Source organism: Populus alba, chromosome 18 (assembly GCF_005239225.2).
Source record: "Populus alba chromosome 18, ASM523922v2, whole genome shotgun sequence".
Taxonomy (NCBI): Eukaryota; Viridiplantae; Streptophyta; class Magnoliopsida; order Malpighiales; family Salicaceae; genus Populus; species Populus alba.
The window spans coordinates 9,917,859-9,941,420 of NC_133301.1; the positions used below are offsets into that span (position 1 = coordinate 9,917,859).

General features: G+C 30.5%; 1 protein-coding gene and 1 long non-coding RNA gene across 2 annotated transcripts; one reads left to right on the plus strand and one right to left on the minus strand.

The window, feature by feature from the left end:
• The first annotated feature begins 2,035 nt into the window (after positions 1-2,035).
• Positions 2,036-6,549, plus strand: LOC118051666 (probable chlorophyll(ide) b reductase NYC1, chloroplastic). The gene is made up of 10 exons (XM_035062393.2): positions 2,036-2,728; positions 3,031-3,109; positions 3,225-3,360; positions 3,650-3,724; positions 3,817-4,006; positions 4,433-4,501; positions 4,863-5,002; positions 5,156-5,278; positions 5,615-5,807; positions 6,015-6,549. Exons 1-10 carry the CDS (start codon positions 2,363-2,365, stop codon positions 6,198-6,200), a joined length of 1,557 nt encoding a protein of 518 aa, XP_034918284.1. The 5' UTR covers positions 2,036-2,362; the 3' UTR covers positions 6,201-6,549.
• Positions 6,550-13,526: 6,977 nt separating this feature from the next.
• Positions 13,527-15,895, minus strand: LOC118051694 (uncharacterized). Its single transcript, XR_004688071.2, has 2 exons — positions 15,399-15,895; positions 13,527-15,017 (listed from the first exon to the last, which is right to left on the minus strand). It is a non-coding gene; the product is annotated as an uncharacterized lncRNA (long non-coding RNA).
• Positions 15,896-23,562: the final 7,667 nt, after the last annotated feature.

The following is a 23,562-nucleotide window of genomic DNA, read 5'->3' on the forward strand; positions in this document are numbered from 1 at the left end:
TGGGCTAAGTTTAGAGCATAGCATAGTCTAAACATCAGTTATACTTCTCCTATTATAGAAAGATTAAAGAGCGATAATTTTTGGCCTTGAGGTAGGGAGACATGTATGTGCTTGATTATGAGAATAGTTTCCATGACTTCTCCATGTTTGCCTCACACTATGTTCCTAGTGAGCAATATAGGATGGAAAAGATGTGAAGTGCACCTCTTAAAGACACCAAGAGGATTGTTCTGCAATATTAAGGTAATGTTATATCCATTGAAAAGAGCACAGATGGTAAGACTGCCTACACTTAGGCCAAGGGAATTGTCCTCGCGGGACTGAAATAACCCAAAATCATCAGTAAGCTCAGAGTCAACAACGGTCTGCCACCATGATAGATCAACCATACATGCATTATCAGGGGTCAACGGCATTAGAGGCCGAACTCATGCCTAAGATGACAAGATGCAGGGGGGCCGAACCTAGAGTAAGGTGTATTACATGACATAAAAGGAGACCAAAACCACTTTTGATATAATGGCAAGTGCATTATATTTAAATTCTCTGTTTGTTCACGTATTGTTTAATTCGGGGGGACACATTCATTTGTTGCATGTAAACTTGTGGGAAAATTGAAAAAAAATCCTTTTAGAATAGAAAATGGGTTTGTTAAATACTCCATTAAATGGAACTATAAATATTGATCACATGTACGAGGGTCAGATTAAGATTAATATAAATTGATGTGAGTTGATAGTAGATTTATTAAATTCAATATCCTATATAAGCACATCTATGAGATAAGTTCTAGGTTTATTAATTGAGGCTTGGACATGATTGTCTAATCCTATAAAGGCCTCTATACTCTTTCTTTTTGTGATTTTATCCTTTAATATTTGGTTCATTATAATTAGGCTTTCAAATTTGTTTCGATATTGGTTTTATCAAGATCTCATACCCCAAATCATGAATTTTATAGGTTAACCATAGTTCGTCCAAGTCATTTTAATATATTGTCATCTTAATATTTTATTTTAATATTTTATCTAATTTATCACCATTTAAAATATTTTTAAAAATGTTAAATAAAAAATAATATAACTCATCAAATAAAAAACTAGTGATATATCTATAAACTGTTGAGTACGAAGACACAAACACTCACTATAGATAAAAAAAAAATAATAATAATAATAGATCTAAAAACTATTAGGACACTTATTTTGTTTGATTCCGAGTTTTGGCTACTAAGAATAAATGGGTTTTGGTTTTTTATAAATATATTATGCAAATACAACTTATTTATATAAAATATAAAGGTTAAAATTTTAAAAATTAAATTAATACAATAAACTTTATGGATACTTCTAATTTTTTTTGGTCACCTTCTCTTTCAACATCTGAAATATAAAGAAAATAAAGTTTTGAGCTATAACATGAAATGCTAAATTAAATAGGGGTCAAATAATATACGAGCTTAAACTTTAGGGATTACAGTGAAGTTTTTCTATGCTAAAATGAAAATAAGATTTGTTTAGTTTTTCTATTAAATTTAATCAATATTATTTAATTTTTTAAAAAAATATAACATGAAATTTTATTTCACAACATCGATTTTTTAATTCATTTGTCGAAATATTCATTTGCATATATAAGAGTCCAACACGTAAGATTATACTAATATAACTTTAAAAAATGAAATTACGAGGGAAGAAAAGTTGGATTATCAAAAAGAAGAAGACGCGGTAAAAATGAACAGTGTACGTCTGAAGAACAGCGGACCCCAGTCGCTCAAAGGCAAAGCAAATGGAGAGTGCAGTGATGCGTACAAGATTAATTTATTCAGGAAATAAAAAATAATTTATTTGAATGAACAGAAAACACTCACACTCGAGAAAATAATTTATTTCTATGTTTTGTAAAAAGATAAAAAGAAAAACTCCTCAAGTAGTTTTATATCAGAAATTAAGAACCTTGACAAATAGATCATTGCTCAAAGGCAAAGCAAACGGAGAGTGCAGTGATGCGTACAGGAAAGAAAAAAACTGGGAACTGGAAAGTGACCTAAGAGAACAGACCCGCTAAGTTACGTGTCAGAAAGAACACAAGAGATGAGGTAGCCTTAACGTGTGGCCAACACAATTCCCCTCCGTCTGCTAAGTGCTAATATCACCGAATCTCCTCTCCTCTCTCTCAGATATTTTATTATTTTCTTACATAACGGCGTCAGGGGTACTGAATTCCTACTTCCTCAATCATTAGAAGATTGTGGGTAATTTCTTACATGACCAGCGTCAGTACTCCGCGGTGCCACCAATAAGATATTGGAACACTTCGTCAAGTACATTAGCTCCCATAGTTTAGGATTGTAATCCATAAGATGGCTGTTATGATAACTAAGCTTCACATATCCCCACAAAACCTAGATAAACTTAGCTTCGAAGAACACAAAAGAAGTAGATCACTTGGGAGGGGTTTTTTGAGTTCAGGTTTTGGGGTACACAAGAAACGTTATGCGTTGTGTGTGCAGCAGTGCAGATCTTTTAAGACTAAGGATGGAGGGGGAGTGGAAGAGAAGCAGAAGGAAAAGTACGAAATTCTGAAGGAAAATCAGAGCAAGTCGAAGAAGGGAAGTGGGTTTTGGACTTCTTTGAAAAAGACTGTTTCTTGGGTTGGTACTTTGCCTTCTCAGTCAAATGAGGAGCATAGAGAGGCAGTGGCTAGATTGGAGGAAGTTTTCTCTTCGGTGAGTTGGGAATAGATGGTCTTTTATCTTTGTGAATAACTTTGATGCCTTTTTATGCGGGTAACTTTGCTTTGATTTTTGAGTGATTTAGCAATTTAATGAGCCTATGCATGTGTTTGATTGAATAGCTGAGTTGTTGCTAATAAATTTCAAGAATCCAGTGTGTTGAGTTAATTGGGACTGTTTAGCTTGATTGAATGATTCGTTTCCGTTTCATTTCAAAATCTGAAAAACACCCTGTCTTCTTGTTCATAAGATTGGTCGATATAAGTTCAACTTCTAACTCCTCACTCATGATCCAGGCTGCCCTCCAAATTGGAAGATATATAGTGACCATGATGAGCACTGGAGTAGTGCTTGCTGTTGGTTTTCAGTTGTCAGGTTAGCAAACACATTATTTCAACAAGGATGATGTTCATTACCCTGCACTCTTCTCATGCTGTTAGATTGATGTTCTATACATGCATATTCAATAGTCTGCAATTCTTTAATGAAGGTGGAGACAGTCAGATGAATACACTGATTTGGTATAGCTGGCTTGGAGGGATTATTATTGGAACTATGATAGGTGCTAACATGGTTTTAGATGAACACTGTCGAGCTGGTCCACGTAATGTTGTAATAACTGGAAGGTACGCTCCCTCCTGCAGATCTCATGAATAAGTTGGTTAATTAGATTCTATGGAGTTCCATTAGTATTATAATTTAGTCTTTCGTTTGATATTCCATTATCGTGAGGCATAAACAAAATACATCCATGGGCCTTCTCTTCAGCATGTTTGTTATTTTTCTGCATTTAGACGAACAGGCAATTCACCTGAAATTGTGCTTTTTTATATGTGATGACTACATTTTTTGCAAGGAAATTGTGCTAATTGTGGGTATTTTTTTCCTGGTGCATGTTTAAACTGATGGATTTAGTACAAGAGGCCTGGGAAAAGCTCTTGCTCGAGAATTTCTTCTTTCTGGTGATCATGTAGTTGTTGCTTCACGCAGGTTGTATGCTAAAAACAAGGATGTTGGTGTTTTTTCTCTCATCTTTACAGTATTTGTACTCACACACCATGCTTGATTCTCTGCAAAGACAGCCCTGAGTCTGTAGACACGACAATTAGAGAGCTTGAGGAGAATCTCAAGGAAGGAATGATCACTGCCTCAAACAGGACAAGTTTAGCACATGCAAAAGTGGTTGGCATAGCCTGCGATGTTTGTGAACCCTCTGATGTGCAGAAATTAGCAAATTTTGCTCTCAAGGAATTTGGTTCTATAGATATATGGGTGAGTGTTTTGGCATTTTCTGCTGTTCTGTGTATCTTGCACTTTACTTTGTCTTAACTCTCTCTGTCTCTCCCTGTCCTGTGTATGTGTCTCTTCATGCATGCATGCGTTGATAATAAAAAAATTTCCCTTTAATTTGATGATGCTCAAGTTGTGAAGGCTTGATTTGAGATTGGGGAAGGGCTCCGTTATCGAGCATCTTATCATTGGAAAGTAGCATGCATGATGTTATAATTGATGTTTCATTTCTGACACGGGACTATGATTTTGGATTTACTCTAATAACCAGAATCTCTAAATCTCTCAATTTCCTGCTAGTTCAATGGTCCTGATCGGGATGCAAAAATATGAGAATTCCATGTATTCCTTGTGCTGTGCAATTACAGATTGCTTGTAATTTCTGACATGCATTTTCATCCTTCACAGATAAACAATGCTGGCACAAATAAAGGTTTTAGACCCTTGTTGCAGTTTACTGATGAAGATATTAAGCAGGTAACTAAGACATACATCATAAACGAATATGAAGCCTTCTTGATGAAATTAACACCCTAATAGTTGACAACAAATGGTTGCCTGTTATGGTAGTTGGAGTGCTTGTTATTTAATAAGCTTTGGTCTAGTGAAATGGCAGGATAGTGTATCAAACTCCCACAGACACACGCACACCAAGTACACATCTTTCTTTCTTTCTTTTTTTTGTTTCTTTTTGTGAGATTGAGGACGCATACTTCGATGATGCTTGAAAATCTGATTGGACTCTGTCTCTTATTCTCTTGTCTAGTAAAGGATTTCAATGTTGATATGATTCTCTTAATTCTGAATTAATTTGAATATTCTACTGATTCCATCATAGATTGTGTCAACAAATTTGGTTGGATCTATTTTATGCACTCAAGAAGCCATGCGAATGATGATGAACCAGCCCAAGGGGGGACACATTTTCAACATGGATGGTGCCGGTTCCGGGGGATCTAGTACCCCTCTCACAGCTGTGTAAGTTGTCATTTCTTGCTGAAGCGGTGTATCTTATTAACTCATTGGTAGAGGCCAAAAGTTTTCACTTGCATAACCTGCAGCATTTGTGATGATCAGAAATTCTTGTTTTGTGCATGATGCTTACCCTGTTTTATCTTCTGAACCTTGTAGCTATGGGTCAACAAAGTGCGGTCTGAGACAGCTTCAAGCATCACTTTTGAAGGAGTGTAAGCGATCTAAAGTTGGAATACATACTGCATCTCCAGGAATGGTTCTTACAGATTTGCTCTTGAGGTATACCTGCTGCCTTTCTGTTTTTTGCTGGGCAGGTGCTATGCTACTGTGGTTATGATCTCGATTATCTAATGAGGTTGCAAATATTTGCTTACCTATTTCTTTTTGCTCAAGATCACTCTGTGCTGGTACTGTGAGACTCTTTCTCCCTTTAGTCAATTAAACTGAAACTGTTTGCGAGCTTGTGGACATGAGTCTGTTCTTTTACAATGTTTTTATGCACTGGTCTGCATCAGATGAAAGTTTTATTTGTAGATCACTTATTTGCATTTGAAATTGTACTTTTCCACTTAGTAATTATGCTTTCATTCCATGCTTGGTTTGGTTCTTTTGCAGTGGCTCGACACTAAAAAACAAACAAATGTTTAATATCATCTGTGAGCTTCCAGAAACAGTTGCTAGAACTCTAGTCCCAAGGATGCGTGTCGTGAAGGGCACAGGGAAGGCCATCAGTTACTTGACCCCTCCTAGGATATTACTTGCTTTGGTCACTGCATGGTTAAGGCGAGGCCGCTGGTTTGATGACCAGGTAATCTTGGTTGCTTGAGGAAATCTCTTACTAGTTACAAGCATCTTACCTGCATGGTTGCCACCATTCCAGGCAGGCAAGGAAAATGGCTTTCATAGTCATCTGCTTGGTTGATTCGATCACTCAACCCTCGGTTTTTTTCATCCTTCTCTTTTTCTACTTGTAAACTGTTTTAAGTGAGGATTTATATACCTTCATATCTTGCAGGGACGGGCATTGTATGCTGCAGAGGCAGATCGACTCCGTAACTGGGCTGAAAACCGTGCTCAGTTTTCCTTTACAGATGCAATGGAGATGTACACCGAGAATACTTGGGTGTCCGTCTTTTCGCTTTCTGTTGTTTGTGCATTCATAATCCTTTCCAGCACAAGCAGCACATTTCCTGGGACCTGATTCCTTGCATTCCCCATGAAGCGTCAACGAGGCACTCGCCTCGATGATCTTAGTAAAGGGACCGACAAAAGCTTTTGCAGCTCGGAGAAGAAACGTGAAGGTACAGCGCAGAATAGATAGCTTATGGTCTTTGTAAATGCAACATTTATGCTCCTGCTTTAACCATTAGTTAGTGCTCAACTGTCTTGGAACATAAGCTCAAGATGATTGGCCATGGAAGGCATTGTAGGTTATGATCGATCCATATCACAAGCCAATATCCCATTCTTAACGAAGCATTCTTATAAACTAAGATGCATAAAAATGTATTGCTTCCATATTGTTGTTATTAAATTTATTGTAAAGGCAATGGGCACATGCAGTCAACAAAATAGCTGCTGGACAGAGATGCACCTGGAGGCAGATCTTGAGTGAGTGCCTGTATAGATTATGTGTACTTTGATGATTACTTGCATTGCTTTTGTCAAATTATTGAAAGATTATTGAGGAATAACTAAAATGCCATAGCGTTTGTGCAGAAAAAAAATATTATTTTAATATATTTATATAAAAAAAATATGTTTATCTTATTGTGCTTAAAAAAATAAAAATATAATTATAACCCTAGACAATTCTTTAATGATTAATATGTCTAGTGAAAATATCTAAACACCCTCAACACTGAGGCCATTGTTTTTTTTAGGAAGGACAAGAACGTCTAAGTGCACAATATTTTATCTAAGTGAATGGTAAAATAAGTCTGAATGCACAATATTTTATCCTTTAGCTTTATTTTATGTATGTGTTTGTGTTCGCGCATCTTACGATGGTATAACAAAGCTCCACCATTAATAACAGCTGAAAAAATTAAATATTCATTTAAGGATTGATTTAACTATTCATATAAGGAGTGAACCTAATTAATATATATTTTTAATCGCTTAATAACAAAAATCGTGTAGTAGCTCATCTAGAAAGCAACGCCCAATAGAGCTTCGCCTTGTGTAGCACGTGGGGGGTAGTTGAGGTCACGGCAAAGTGAATATTTGTTACATTGTGACAAACGATTTATCATCTATCACATTATTTTTCAAAAAAAAAAATAGATGAAAGCCACTTATTAAAAAAAACAAACAAAAATCATGCTTGAAACAGGCCCAATCGTACTGGGCCACTCAGGGACAACATGTTCGGGTCCTTTTGTATTTGGCCGATTCTTTGGCCTTTTTTTTTTATGTTTTGATTTTTTTTATTTGTCTAATTTTACTGTATACCCCCTACCATTTAAAAAACAAAACAAAATGAAACAAATTTCACCTTGCTTAGGATCTTGAATTATTCTAGATTTCTCATCTAATTTTTAACCAAGATATTTTAGATTTACTTTGTTTATTTCATTCCAAATAACAGTTTGACAAAACCAAAGTATGATTTTATTAGCTAAAGAGTATAGTAAAGATACTCAATTTAAAGCTAAAATCTAAATTTCTAATTTTTATCAGTCTCTTACTTTTATTGCTTGTATTTTTTTATATAAATGTTTATTTTTTATTTTATAATAACTAATGTATTGAATTTTTGTTTTACTTAGTTGCATGGTGGGAGCAATTTGGCAACAATAATATAGAAGAGAAATTGAAATATATTTAAATAGCACAAAAGATTAAGTGATTTGATCTTTGTTTATTACAATTTAAGGATTCATTAAAGGTTAAGATTTTATAATATCATATTAATAATAATATTAAAAATGATTATTATTATTATTATTAATATTGGTATTATTTTTCTAAAAATTGAATATATCAATGATATATATAGTTTATATTCATATTGTTCTCTTTTATGTTTGTACTTTATAGAAATTTGAGCAAAATAATAGGTATTTTAGATCTTATTTAGCTTTGATAACATTAACTTGTTAAATGTTAAGAACATAACTTTCTTGATGGAGAGGATTTAAATTGAAAAAACTATTAAAGCACATTTACAACTTTGACTTTAAAGATAAAAGTATCTATTTTGATAGCGAAAATAAGTTTAGTTGAAATAATTATTTATTGAAATGTCTAGTTGATGGTTTTCTTTACATACCAACATAAAATCAAGATCTTTATTTTTATTTTTATGTTAATTATGGAGATGATGTTTAAATTATTTTAAATTAAAGTTTTTTTTAAATCTTGACTATTTAGTAATGTTTTTAAAATTTAAAATTATATTTAAATGTTTAACATTGTATTTGCAGTGAAATAATTTAAAACTGATTTATCTTTATACTTGAATTGAAATAATATATCCTAAATTAATATTTTGAATAAATATATATATATATATATATATCAAAATTTATTTTTTAATCTTTAGTGGGTGGCTAAGTTGGTAAAGTGGACGAGGATTACAAGGTATAATCCGTTTATAGTTTTTAGTTTGATCCTCTTTGCCTATTAATATTGATGATCTTGAATCATAAGTCCTGTTTCGTAAGTTTTGTTCGGAATATAATGATTTATTTCAATACAAGCAAGTTAATCCACTACATCCTTCAAAAACAAAAATCCCTGTTTCGTAAGTCTTGTTTTTTTTTTTTTTTTTTTTCAGGTTCGAGCTCTAGGTTGCTCATATGATGGCCACTAGAGACTTACATGATCGTTAATTTCAGGGCCCGTGGGATTAGTCGAGGTGCGCGCAAGCTGGCCCGAACACCCACGTTAAATTAAAAAAATATGTTTTTTTTTTATTATTGAAAAAAAAATAGAATATAAAAAAAAAAAACAGAATTGACATCATTGATTAAGATAAGCACTTCCCACAAGTCACGGAGCCTTAATGACAATCATTCATGAAATCTCGGAAAACAAAAATGGCAATTATTCGGGCTCGTAGCCCATCATTTGGAAGGTTTCTTTTTTACCAAAGTAAGTGATTATTATTTTTTTTCCATGAAAAGGTTCATCTGAGCTTGACTATACAATAAAGATAGTTTATTATTATTATATAGTAGTTAAATAAATTTAAAACTATTAAAACTCGAAATATCACATACATAACCACTACTAAAATATGCATAATTATTTTACTGTGATTTAGTTAGATATATAATATAATAAATCCATAATTATTTTACTGTAATTTAGTTAAATATATAATATAATAAATCCTTAAAGTAGGTGTCACGTGCTGACTATAGAGTGCGTCTAGGAACGCGGTTTTCCATAAAATTCAATTTTTTTTTTGTTAAAATTTAATATAGTTTGTATATTTTAGATTGTTTTGATATACTGATGTCAAAAATAATTTTTAAAAAATAAAAAAATTATTGACATATATTTCAGCACGAAAAATTATTTAAAAAACAACCATTACCACACTATCAAACATACACCAAACCCATGCTGAAAGACTTATCAAAACACAATGCTTGCATCGAATGGCAAGAACCTGTATTTCATAAGTCACATTTACAATTTACGGTAAGGTACAAAATCACAAGCAAGCAAATATCATCCACAGGTCTTTAGAGTGTTTTTGTTTAAGAGGTGTGTCACTCCATGTATTTCATGATAAAATATATATTATGATTTTATTTATTTTTTTGTTTTAAAAATATTTAAAAAAAAAATATTTTTTTTCTTATTTTAATTTAACAATTAAAATTACTCTCACGAACAGTTACTACCTGCTTTCCATGAAGCGCGGCGTCCTGACCAACAAACACTCTATAATTAACTCACCTTATATGGCTGCCACTTGTAAAAGTGATTCAAAAGAAAAATAATTATTGCAATTAGCACATATATTCCCGTTATTATTAATTTATTACTATTATCATTATTTTAGAAACCATGTTTTATATATATACTAGCCTTGGTACCCGCGCCATGCCGCGGGTCTTTTTTTTGTATAAAAATATATAAAAAAACAAAAATTTCAAAATCTTGGGTTTGGCTGCAACACCTGATCTAAAAATAATATTTATAATATTAATAATAAAATTAAACTTGCATGACCGAAGTTTAAGTGAGCCTAATTGCAACACCGGACTCAAGAATTTTGGATGTGGGTCTGGCTATAAGGTCGTGTTATAAAAATGTAATAATTAAATAAACTAATTAAAAAAAACAAAGAAAAAAAATCAACAGAAAGGAAAAAACTAATGAAGAAAAAGAAAAAAAAATAAATTAATTGGGTTAACCCTTTAAACCAGGTTATCCCGTAAAACCTGAGATTTACGTAATGAAAGTTTGATAACTAAATAGAAAAAAAATGACGGGTTTACCTAGAATTAATTGGGTTAACCCATCAAACCAAGTTAATCTGTCAAGCTCAGGATACGTACCATGAAAGTATGGAAGTCTGATAACTAAATAGAAAGAAAATTAACTTTAACTAATCCTTGGTACCCGCGCTATGCCGCGGGTCATTTTTTTGTATAAAAATATTTAAAAAGAACAAAAATTTAAAAATCTTGGGTTTTTTTCAAGGTCATCTCAAGAATCTTGGGTTTGGCTGCAACGCCTGACCTAAAAATAATATTTATAATATTAATAATAAAATTAAACTTGCATGACCCAAGTTTAAGTGAGCCTAATTGCAACACCGGACTCAAGAATTTTGGATGTGGGTCTGGCTATAAGGTCGTGTTATAAAAGTGTGATAATTAAATAAACTAATTAAAAAAAAACAAAGAAAAACAATTAAATTAATTGGGTTAACCCTTTCATGAAAGTTTGATAACTAAATAGAATTTAATTTTTTTTAATGAATTTTTTTGTTTGATTTAGTTTGTTAATGTTATATATTTTTTTTTAGTTATCAGATTTATAATATTAATAATATTAATAATAAAATTAAACTTGCATGACCCAAGTTTAAGTGGGTGGCTGCAATACCAGATCCAATAGTCTTGGATGTGGGTCTGGCTGCAAGGTCGTGTCATAAAAGTGTGATAATTAAATAGATTGATTAAAAAGAAAACAACAAAAAAAAAACTAACAGAAAAAAAAAAAAACTAATGAAGAAAAAGAAAAAAAATGAATTAACTGGATTAACCCGTCAAATTTGGAATTTGCATCATGAAAGTTTGATAACTAAATAAATGAAAAAATTAACGGATTTACCTAAAGTTAATTGGGTCAACCCATCAAACCAAGTTAACCCGTCAAGCCAGGATACATGTTATGAAAATCTGATAATTAAATAGAAAAAATTTAATACCAACAAACTAAATCAAACAAAAAAAAAATTCATTAAAAAAAAAAAAAAAATTAAAACGAAAAAAAATAAGACAGTTAAATAATATATAATATAATATAATAATAATATATTAATAATGAGTAAAGTGAGGCGTGGAAAAAAACACTCTCATGCTTAGGAATAATATAATATAATATAATATAATATAATAATAATATATTAATAATAAGTATAGTGAGGCGTGAAAAAAAAATGATGTATAGGAGGCGTGGGGAAGCTACAATGCTTTGGTACCCGCGGTATGCCGCGGGTCATTTTTTTGTATAAAAATATAAAAAAAACAACAAAAATTTAAAAATCTTGGGTTTTTTTGCAAGGCCATACCCAAGAATCTTGGGTTTGGCTGCAACGCCTGACCTAAAAATAATATTTATAATATTAATAATAAAATTAAACTTACATGACCCAAGTTTAAGTGAGCCTAATTGCAACACCGGACTCAAGAATTTTGGATGTGGGTCTGGCTATAAGGTCGTGTTATAAAAGTGTGATAATTAAATAAACTAATTTAAAAGAAAGAAAGAAAAAAAAACAACAGAAAGGAAAAAACTAATGAAGAAAAAGAAAAAAAAATAAATTAAGTGGGTTAACCTTTTAAACCAGGTTATCCCGTAAAACCTGAGATTCGCGTAATGAAAGTTTGATAACTAAATAGAAAAAAAATGACGGGTTTACCCAGAATTAATTGGGTTAACCCATCAAACCAAGTTAACCTGTCAAGCTCAGGATACGTATCATGAAAGTATGAAAGTCTGATAATTAAATATAAAGAAAATTAACTTTAACAAACTAAACTAATATAATTGTCAGGTTAACTTGATTTCGTTCTAAACTCATAATATTTAGATTTGACTTGATTTTTTAAAATATGTTTTAAAATAAATTTATTAACCGGGTTATGAGCCGGAATCGATAATAACTTTGATCTTGGCAATCCTGACAACTAATATAATAAAAAGATGTTTCGTAAACCTGATTAACTCCTGAATTGATAAACTAAATCTAGAATTAGTTTGGTTCCAGAACAAAAATGAGTTGAACGAATCCACAATTATATGAATTTTTGATTTAGAGTCGATTTGAATCAACCTGTGTTTTTTTAAAATATTAATTTTATTTTTTATGAAAAAAATTATTTTATATTTTAAATTATTTTGATGCGCTAATCTTCAAAATATTTTTTTCAAAAATAAAAAATATATTCTTTTAATGTATTTCAATATAAAAAGTATTTTGAAAAATAATAACCATAATACCAAACATGTCTAAAAAATTAAAATGATTGAATTGGTTTGAGATCAACCTCTCATGTGTTAATCACTTGATAAAAAATTATGAAAAAATAATACTCTTTTAAGATATTAAAAAAAAATAATACTTTTTCATGAGATGATTTTATTACGATTATGGTATTGTTATGAGATGATTTTAAACAAAAATTTTATATTTTCTATATTTGCTATCTTCATTGTATTATTTCGATCTCTATTATTTATTACGATTATGGTATTGTTACAATGTCTAAGATAATAAAAGATATTTTTTTCATGTTTTTTTACATGAAAATATATTAAACTAATATTTTTTAATTTTAACATGAAAATATTATAACATCAAAACAATTCTAAAATATATAAACATTGCTTGTAGGCAGCCGATTGCATTTTTCATAACGGCTGTAATTAGGCTACCACCCTACCCTTCTTTTAGTTTAAAACAAAAAAAAAACAAAACAAAGGAAAAAGATGGAAGACAACTCGCTTCCCTTTCTAAATTCTTTTGACTTCTCCAAAGAAAAGAACATGGCTTTAATTTCAAACAGTTGCTTGCACATTGCACTTTAATAAAGTTGCTTCCACTAAGAGAGAGAGGTCTTAGTATACCATTGATTTTCTAATTTCTTATTTGATAAAGTTGCTTCTACTAAGACTAAGAGAGAGATCTCAGTATACAATTGATTTCCTAATTTCTTATTTGATAAAGTTGCTTCCACTAAGAAACTTAAGCACGCCCCCGAGCAAGTTTGGCGGGTAAGCTACTGGTGAAATGGTAACATTAATTTTTTCCCCATGGTTGCATATCTCAAGGCTCATTATTTAATTCTATAGTTGTAATTAATGACTCCTAACCTACCTGTGGCAATGGGTCCCATTTCATCTTACCACTCACAGTGGATCATTTTGAAGTGATTGGCTCTACCAGTCTCTTCCTCTAATTGTATCTAGTCCGCCAATTTCAATTCAGAATTTAATTTGGGTTAAATCTTAATTTAAATTATACAATAATTGATCAAGTCAATCTAATAAAACAACTCATAATCTGATTTATATGATTGAAAACTATGTTGTATATAATAATTGATCAAGTCAATGTAACAAAACATTCTGAAATCTTATTAATTTAATCAAAAATTAGTTCGTTAATAAAATAATTGATGGAAAATGTATAGCATGGTTGAGATTCCGTATAAAATATATTTTGATGGAAAATGTATTACAAATAATATTTTTAATATTACTATATTAAAATAATTTAAGACGCGATGAAAAAAAGACAACCTTACAAAATATGTGAAGAATCCAATAAAACCAGGAAGAAGAAGAAAAAATACTAACTTTAAAAACACCGAATGAAAAGAAAATCAAAGAAAAATGAAATAAGCAGGCAATTTTGATCAACAAATACCTGAATGAACAACTCATGCACATAAAAAAATAAATACTTCAACTGATTACAATATGTCTACATATGTTAATTAAATAAATTTTCGACAAAAAAAACATTGATAATGATAGTAGAGTTGATACAATCGAAATAGTTTCATATATTTATTTTAATAATATATTATTTTTCATTTAAAAAAAAAATTTCATTCTCATTTCTTATTTTTATTCCCATCTAATAAAAATATGTTAGCTTTTTATCTTCATTCTCTTTTTTTTCCCTATAATTATTGTTTTATTACTTTTTAATTAAAAACATTTTCCATCTTCTCTGCAGGCCCCCCCTTTTTTATTTTCGCTTTTATCACCCTCTCTTTCCATCAGGCAGCAAGCAGCAACAGAGAAGCAAAGATGCCGCCGAAGTTTGACCCATCTCAGGTGGTCGACGTTTACGTGAGGGTAACCGGCGGCGAAGTTGGTGCAGCCAGTTCCCTCGCTTCCAAAATCAGACCACAACTACCTCTCTTCCTCTGATCTGCCTCACGACTACCAGCTTCCATTACCCCTCTCACTCTCAACCAAACAGACCGGCTCCCCTGCACAGCCGCCTCCAGCAACAGCTCTTAGCCGGCGACAGACCCACGGCTTCCTTCTTCAACCGTAGCCGCCCGTTCTTCATTTCTCACCGACGCCAGCTCTAAGAAAGAACCAAGAACAGACTTGTAAACAAATTAAGTAAAACCAACTGCTGTTTGGGTTTGCCTTTTTCTTTTGTTTCAGGTGAAGATAGATCTCCACCGGTGGAGAAGATTTGCAGGAAAGTGAAGGCCGAACTTTAAGGCAGCACCGCCGACGCAGAAGCAAAGAAGGGACCGTGCGGCTTCGATCCAGTGGGCTGCGTTCTGACGAAGGCGACGATCTGCGGAGGAGAAGGAACCGAGTTTGAGAACGGATTTTTAAAAGTTGATTGTTGTAGAAGACTTTGCAGTCTGCTTCCTCTGGAGTTGACACCATCTGCCGGAACCAGAAAGAAAAGAGAAAACAGAGAAGCCCCTCTTTTGGAGAACATGATCTTAGATTGAGCCGGATTGCAAAAGAGAGAAATGGAGCACCAAATATATGTAACCAATTGTTAATCATTATTACAAATTAATAATTAACCAAATGGCTATTTCCTTTGGTAAAGCAGATTGCAAGCAACAGGTAATTAATTACTCATGTATTCTACAGGGTTTGTTGTTTTTTTTTTTACAGTATTTATGCATGGTTTGCGTGGAAAAGCAAGAAGAGAAGAAGCAACCTGGCCTGCGGGAGGTACTTGCTGCTGTTGCTGGTCTGTCGTGAGGATGGTGGTCCACAGTGGAGCTGCTGGTGGTCGACGGTGGAGGTGCTGGTGATCCACTTCAGCCACTGGTGAAGGCAGAAAAACAACGGTGGATGTTGATTGCTAGTGTAGTAAATGTTGATTGCTAGTGTGGGTTCTGGCCAGGGAAAAGGAGAGCTGACAATGTTTTCAAATATCAGAAATGCACAATGAAAACGGAAATGATGCCAAAGATTGAAAAGACTGGCATTCTCTACCTTTTTTATTATTTTAAAGGTGATAAGATAAGATGTCAGACAATTTAGGATTCGGCAGTCTAATTTTTGAAAGCATTTCAGACACCATCATGATGTTGTTGACAGAAGAAAAAAGAAGACCTAATTACAGGGGAAGAAAACAAACACCACATCATGACGTCTTTATGGAAAACCGTGGGGAAAGCTACAGTACTTTCCCCACGCGTTTTAGAGTTCTGTAATATATATATAAAAGGAGGAATATGAAACCTTTGCAAAGATTCCAAATGATGAAGAAACGTCGCCATGTTTTAATGCGAGACTGGATAGCTGGATTGAGGTGAATATTTTGCCTTTTGGTCAGACGAGCGAATGTCATGGCACTAATTATGAGATGCATATAATATATTACCTCCTCCATGTGAGCTCCATGGCCCACTTTCCCCGTCTTCAACCCTTCCATTCCTCCTCCCTCCCACCAACTTAAACGAAGAGACATGGAAGCCTGGATTAATTTACAGCCAGCGTATTTGAAAATATAATAGTGATTTTTTTTTTAAATAATTTTTTATATTAATATATTAAAACAAACTGAAATTATAAAAAAAGATTTAAAATTCAGGCAACCCTTGATCACTCTGGTCAGCAACGAGCAGAAGCCTTATTTCGGAGAGGGAGAGAGAGAGTCAAAGCAACTTTCATTTGTGTAAAGTTTTCCCCTTTTTTTTATTTGAATATTATATATGTGGGCAATGAGCAGGCTCCGGCGGGTACAGTTGATATTGTCAAGTCAAGAATGCCATAAACTAATAATTCTAAACAAGCCAGCTGCCTCTCAGCTTTGAACACGCCTCTGCAACAGGCGACCCCTCCCTTCTCAGGTCTACCTGAATCCGGTTTTAGAATTCCTAGAATTACCCCGCCGGCTGCATGTACGCTGCCATCCTCCCCCTTCGTCTCCTTGGAGAACTTATATTGTTTAAAGTAAATAAAAATTGCTGTGTGTTTAAATAAATAAATAAATCGTTGCAAGAACACATGTGGGTCCTGCCGAGTTTTATAAAAATAAAAGTAGAAACTGCACTCCACGCAGATTGTGTCCTTACAAGTCATGAGAAGTGGGCTCCTGTAGTGAAATTATTTAGGGTTTAGTTCTTTTTCAAATTATTTTTATTTATTAGTTTATTAAAATGATCTAAAATTATTTAAAAAAAATTGAAGAACAAAATTTCAAAAGTATATTTTTTTATTCCTCTCTTTTTCTTTTTAGCTGCACCGTTAATTTCCTCCCTGCCAGCGTTATAGAAAGCTTGAATCGGAATGATCACATGACCACTTGGAATCATATGAAAAGCAATAAAATAATCTAATATGACTTTTCAAATATGATATGATTTGGGTATATAAATAATTAAATATATCAAGTGGGCCCTTTTTTTTAATTAGGAAACACGTCCAGATTTTTTCGTAAGTGTGGTTAGCCGTTGGTATCCAGCTGGCTTGCATTTTTCTTGGAGTAACAGCCACAGCTATGATTCTATCAAAATTTGATAGCATATTAGCCATAGGGTCACCTAATCCTTGACTGGCTCAACATGACTCAACATGACTTTGGGGTTATTTAGAACTGCGTTATGTGTTATTTTTTTAAGTATTTTTTTTTATTTTTTAAAATTTATTTTATATATTAATATATCAAAACAATTTAAAAAATATAAACAATAATTTAAAATAAAAAACAAATATAGTTGCGAAATGTTGCGTTGATTTTTTTGGATTGCCCTTCTTTGGGCATCGAATCCAGCCTAAAATGTATAGAAAATTTTGGAAAAACCATGTATCTCTGAAAGTGTTAATCTAAGAATATTATAAAAATTACATTAAAAATAAATAAATAGAAGATCCATTAGCTTACAATGTAGGTAATTATATATAATGAAAAGCTTGCTTTCTAAGAAAAGCAAATTCATTATTTTTTTATATTTTTTATTAATGTGAGTATTCAGGTCAGTTTGTACATGTCTCGACTAATTTTATGGATCTTGAAGTTAATGACTATATAAGTCTCTAGTGATCTTAAGATTTGTAAGACTGAAACTAATAATTTCTTGAAAATAAATTTAAAATTTAATCAGTTAAACTATATTTTTTTATAATTTTATTTTTTAAAATAATTCTTAGACAACAGACTTTATAAATTTTAAAGGTGGCACTCTCCAGCTGCTGGGAAAAAAAAAGCAATGAAGACTAAAATTTGTTTTTTAAAATAAGAAACTCTTACGAATTCATGATTTTAGGTGTAGAAATTTTCCACACAAATCGAAAATAAGATTGTGATTTTTTTTATTTTTTAATGACAAGCTTCCTTTCCTTACCGTGTGTGTGCTGTCACTGGCAAACGACAAAGCAATAAATACACGACAATGTCCGAATAGCCAAATAAAAACATAAACAATAAACTCAATTTTGGCTTTGACAGTCAGATGGATTGAGTAGGGTTTGTCTTTTTCTCCCTTTTCTTGCTGGACTCTTCTTTAATTTGATAACGCGGGAGGATTACATCCATCCTCCTCGTCTTTTTGAGGTGTGAAAACACAAACACTCTAGTCCCAACGGTATTATAATAATGTTATTTTAAGAAAAAAATTATATAAAAAATATTTTTTAATATTAATATATCTAAATAATTTAATTTTTTAAAAAAACACACGATATTATCGCAAAAATAAAGACTATTTTTTTTTGTAACTGTGGGTATTCGAACTAGTTTACGCGTATTTTGACTAATCTTTCAAAGTCCTAAAGTTAACAATCAGATAAGCCTCTAATGACTTTAAAGTTTATGGTACTCGAGTTAGTAATTTTTGAAAAGTAAGTTTAGAATTTGATGGATTAAATTATAGCCTTTTAAATTAAAATAAAAAATACTTTAATCAATTGACAAGTGGTGTCCATGTGTAAAAAACACAATCTTAGAATGCAGTTTATTAGTAAACTAGTTGTTACCAAGAGAGCGGCGGTTTATGATATATGTTTTTTTAAACATAGATGTAATATATGTTTTTTTAAACACATCCCTGAACTTGTGGGACGGTTCATTATTATCTTTTGATGGATATTTTATAAATAATTTTGAAAATAGATATTTACAGCTCTTATAATAATTAAGAAAGCATTAATTAAAACTCAAACTTCTAGTAACTTGAAAAGCATAGCTGTCAACCCTTCTAAAAATCAACCAAGACAACATGTCTCGTTTCACCTAATTTATAAATTTCTACATATCAATTACACCGCTGTCAACACCAAACAGTCGTATTTCTATTTTTGTTATATTGTTATGATCTGATTATTATGGTATGATATGATTATGATTATGATTATGATTATGATAATAAAATTAGTATATTAATTTTTTTAAATAAAAAAATAATCAAGTGCTGCTAATGTGTATTTTAATAGAAAAAATTTAAAATCATGTAATATTAACTTGATATGACATAATTAATTTGATAGGTCAAAAAACAACCTGAACGACCGTTAAAAATTTAAGTTAACTAAAATAAAATTTAAGACAATATTTTTCTTTTTAATATTAAAACGAAAATATATTGGATCGACACATGTCAATCAGAGTTAACCTGTCAAATCTACAACTCGGATTGTAAGACCAGGATAACCTCATAGAAAATAAATCAAAATAAATTTTGAAATTTAATTTTCAATCAACCATATGCTGAATGATTAAATTAAAAAAATAAAATAAAAAAAGTTCATAAAAAAAACAACTTGAGTCTAATTTAAAATCAACTAAATTTTAAATAATAAAATTAAAGGAAAAATCAACTAAAAAAACACTTGAATTAACCTACGAAACTCTATTTAATTCATGGAACTAAAAAGAAAATATTGAATAATAAAATTAAAAATATAATTATTTAAGCTAATGGTGATCTATAAGAAGATAGTCACCTAGATTAGTATATGTTAATAATTCAATTTATCCTAAGTGCATTTCTTTTTCGAAAAAGTCTCGAACTCAAATATTTTTATTATAAAAAACAAGTTGTTATACTCTGAATTTGGAGTCAATTTTTAGCTTCTCGATATGGTTGGATGACAAGGAGAAAATCCATTCCTAATTAATTTGACAAAACCAGCTGGATCCTTTCTTTATATATATATATATAATTCACGGGGTGATCAACGGTAGAACATTTCCACGTTAAACGGAATCAACGCCGGAGATTTTTGACTTGGCGCGGCAAACTATTTTTGCAAACAAGGATTGACAGGTAATCAGTGACATGTAAGTTACTGTTAAGTAGGTGATCACTGCATTTTACCGGTTAACTTGTAGTGTTGCCATCCCAAACCTACTGCCTCTGATATTGACTTGCTTAATTAAATCGACTCCTCCTTTTAACTTGCACATTAAATTATTATAAATATCCTTGAAATTAATATATTATTGGATGTCATTGAGTAATGGAACTGTATTTTAAATTATAAAATGTGCAGTAAAATGCTTTTCTAGAATGTATTTAGGGTATGTTTGGGATTGTAGTAGTGGTAGCAATTCAAAGTACTTTTTGTTTAGAAATACATTAAAATAAGGTTTTTTTATTTTTTAAAAAATTATTTTTGATACCAACACATCAAAATAATTTGAAAACATAAAAAAAAATTCAAAATTTGAGAGAATGTTGTTTGCACCGTGTTCTCAAACACACTTTAAGAGCCTTAATGGGAACATCGTGCAAACCACGTTTTCTTAGATTTTGATTAATTTTTTGTGTTTTTAGATCATTTTGATATACTAATATAAAAAATGATTTAAAAAAATTAAAAAAATATTATTTTGATGCGTTTCTAAGCAATGAACACTTTGAACTGTAACCGCTACTACAATATCAAACACGTCCGATGATTATCATGTAAGATATATTAACTCTAGGATATATTTGAAAAGGCTTTTTTAATCTATTATATTTTCTTACCTTACGAGATGCATGTCCATACGCTGCCGCAAGATTATAAAACAAATATATTTTGATAGTATTATAATTGTAAACCAATGCTAGATAAGTAATAGAAACTAAAGGTATAATGGAGTCAATATTTCATAATGGAAAAAAAAAATTATGTTGGTGATAAAAAAACTTAGAAACTGAACAAAATGATTTATAGTAATCCACAATGTTTTTGGAGAAAAGATACAGTATTTTCACCACATGATTTAACTTTTTTGTTAATAAAAGGCAAAAAAAAATTATGAAGCTAAATTATCTACCAACTTAATATTAAAAAAAAATAGCAAATATAATTTTGGAAGGAAAAAAACCCATGAGGAAAAAAGTTGTAGCAATTGACAATGTTTTGTGAGGAAAACTATAGTGCTTTCCCCAATAAAATAAAAAACCATTTAGAGAAATAATGTAGCAATCCATAGTGTTGTGCGAGAAAAACTAGAATGCTTTCCCCATATAATTTAGCTTTGTTATAATTATAATTTTTAACCAACTTGATATTAAAAAAAAATCGACAAAGATAATTTTAGAAAAAAATCATATGGGAAAATACTGCAACAATTCATAGTGTTTTAAAGAAAAAAATTACAAAATTAAATTTTTAATTGGCTCAATATTAAAAAAATCAAATCGACAGAGACAATTTTAGAAAAAAATCATATTAGAAACACTGTAGCAATTTATAATGTTTTGTGACAAAAGCTACAATGCTTCCCAATATGATTTAGTTTTATTTGTAATGATTTGTAATTGTAATTCTCAACAATGTTTTATGAGAAAAGCTACAGTGTTTTCCTCACATGATTAAGCTTTATTACAAAGTTAAATTCTAACCAACTCAATATTAAAAAAACAAACATTGACAAAGATAATTTTTTAAAAAATATTATAAAAAAGAAAACACAAAAGAAACTGGAAAAAAAACCATGTGAGGAAAAATTGTATCAATCCATAGTGTTTTGTAAGGAAAAAATTGTAATTGCAATTCTTAACTAGCTTAATATTTAAAAAATAAAATTGACAAAGATAATTTTAGAGAAAAACATAACAAAACAGAAAAAAAACCATGTGGAAAAAAACATTGTAGCAAACCACAATAATTTGCGAGGTTAGTTACATTGCTTTCCTCACATATTGTAACTGCAATTTTTAACTAGCTCATATTAAAAAATAAAATAAAAAAAGATAATTTTGAAGAAAATCATAAAAAAAAGATAAAAAAAACATGCGGAGAAACACTGTAGCAATCAACAATGTTCTAAAGAAAAAAATTACAAAACTAAATTTTCAATCAGCTCAATATAAAAAAAAATTGACAAATATAATTTTGAAAAATAATAAAATAAAAAAGAAAAACTACATGGAAAAACATCATAGCGATCCATAATATTTTAAAGAAAAAAAATTATAAAGCAAAATTTTTAACAACTCAATATTTTAAAAGTAAAATTAACAAAGATAATCTTAGAAAAAAATAAATAAAAAAAAAAGCAAAAAGAGGAAAGTTTGAAGAAAAGGAAAGTAATTTTGGAAAAAGAAAAAGAAAAAAAGGGAAAGCTGGAAAAAAAATGTAAAAAGTGCAAAAAAAGAAGCAAAAAAAGAAGAAGAGAGGAATGCACCTATATATAATCCACAATGCATTTAGATGTGGGGAAACAATAATTTCAAAAAATAAAATCAACAAATATAATTTTGAAAAATAAAAAAATAAAATAGAAAACTATATGGAAAAACATCTTAGCAATCCACAGTATTTTTAAGAAAAAAATTACAAAGCAAAATCTCTAACCAGCTCAATATTTAAAAAGTAAAATCAACAAAGATAGTTTTGGGGAAAAAAAGAAAAAAAAAAAAGGAAAGTTGAAAAAAAAAGTAATTTTGAAAAAAAAGGGGAAATTAGAAAAAAAAAATGAAAAAGTACCAAAAATAAAGGAATGCATTGTAGATTACTGATGTAATCCATAAATGTATTTGAGTGTGGGAAAATCACACTATTAAGTGTTATATATAATAATTACCATGAGCATAATTTTATAAATGCTTGCTGGTTATATGTTTCATCTTGGAAATCATTAGTAATTAAAATTTTATATAATTATTCTATTATAATATTTTATATTTATTCAATTGTAGTAAAATTTATCTTGGGAACCAATAAAGTAGTTTTTAAAATTAATTTGGCACAATCTATGATTATCATGTAAATTAGATGGTGAGCTGGTTAATAGCATAGTGGAGTGTTTAGGTACTGAAGTAATAATGATTTCAAAGCAATACGAGGGTTGAAAAGTTGCCTATGAACGTGAGAGGCAGCAGTACACCCGATGTAATACTCTTCCACCTTCAGTTTATGGAATAATTTAGACAGAAAAATTACATTAATTTGCATATTGTGTTTTCATAATTGTTTTAAAAGAATAATTTATTATTAATCTTGTCAAATCATTTTGATGCTAGATGACTTTCAGGGAAAAATACATTTTATTTATTTTTTAGTTAGTTTAGAAAAATATTTCTTTTATGATTTTTTTTTTTCTATTCAATTTAGAAAATCAAGATGGGTAATTTGTTTAGAATTTTTATTATTTTTTATTTACTTTCGGGTTTTCTAGTTTATATAGGATGGTTTTTACACTTATTTAAGGAGTTTTAAATCTCTTAAAAAAGAGATGATAAAATAGTTTTTCTTTTCAGCATTAAAACTACAAATTAGAGTTCTTGTGTTCTACCTTATTTCAATCATTAATATGTTTTCTCTTTCTATTATCCTATTATTTTATGTGCGGTGATTTAAGGTTATTTTTGCTTTGTTGTGTGTGGTAGAAAAATCACTACATAAAAAGATTGTAAAGCATGAGTGTTCATACAATAAGA

Coding starts and splice junctions, on each gene's coding strand:
- LOC118051666 (XM_035062393.2), top strand. CDS start 2,363: ATGGCTGTTATGATAACTAAGCTTCACATATCCCCACAAAACCTAGAT. Junction 3,110..3,224: donor TGTTGGTTTTCAGTTGTCAG/GTTAGCAAACAC, acceptor TCTTTAATGAAG/GTGGAGACAGTCAGATGAAT. Junction 5,279..5,614: donor CTTACAGATTTGCTCTTGAG/GTATACCTGCTG, acceptor GTTCTTTTGCAG/TGGCTCGACACTAAAAAACA.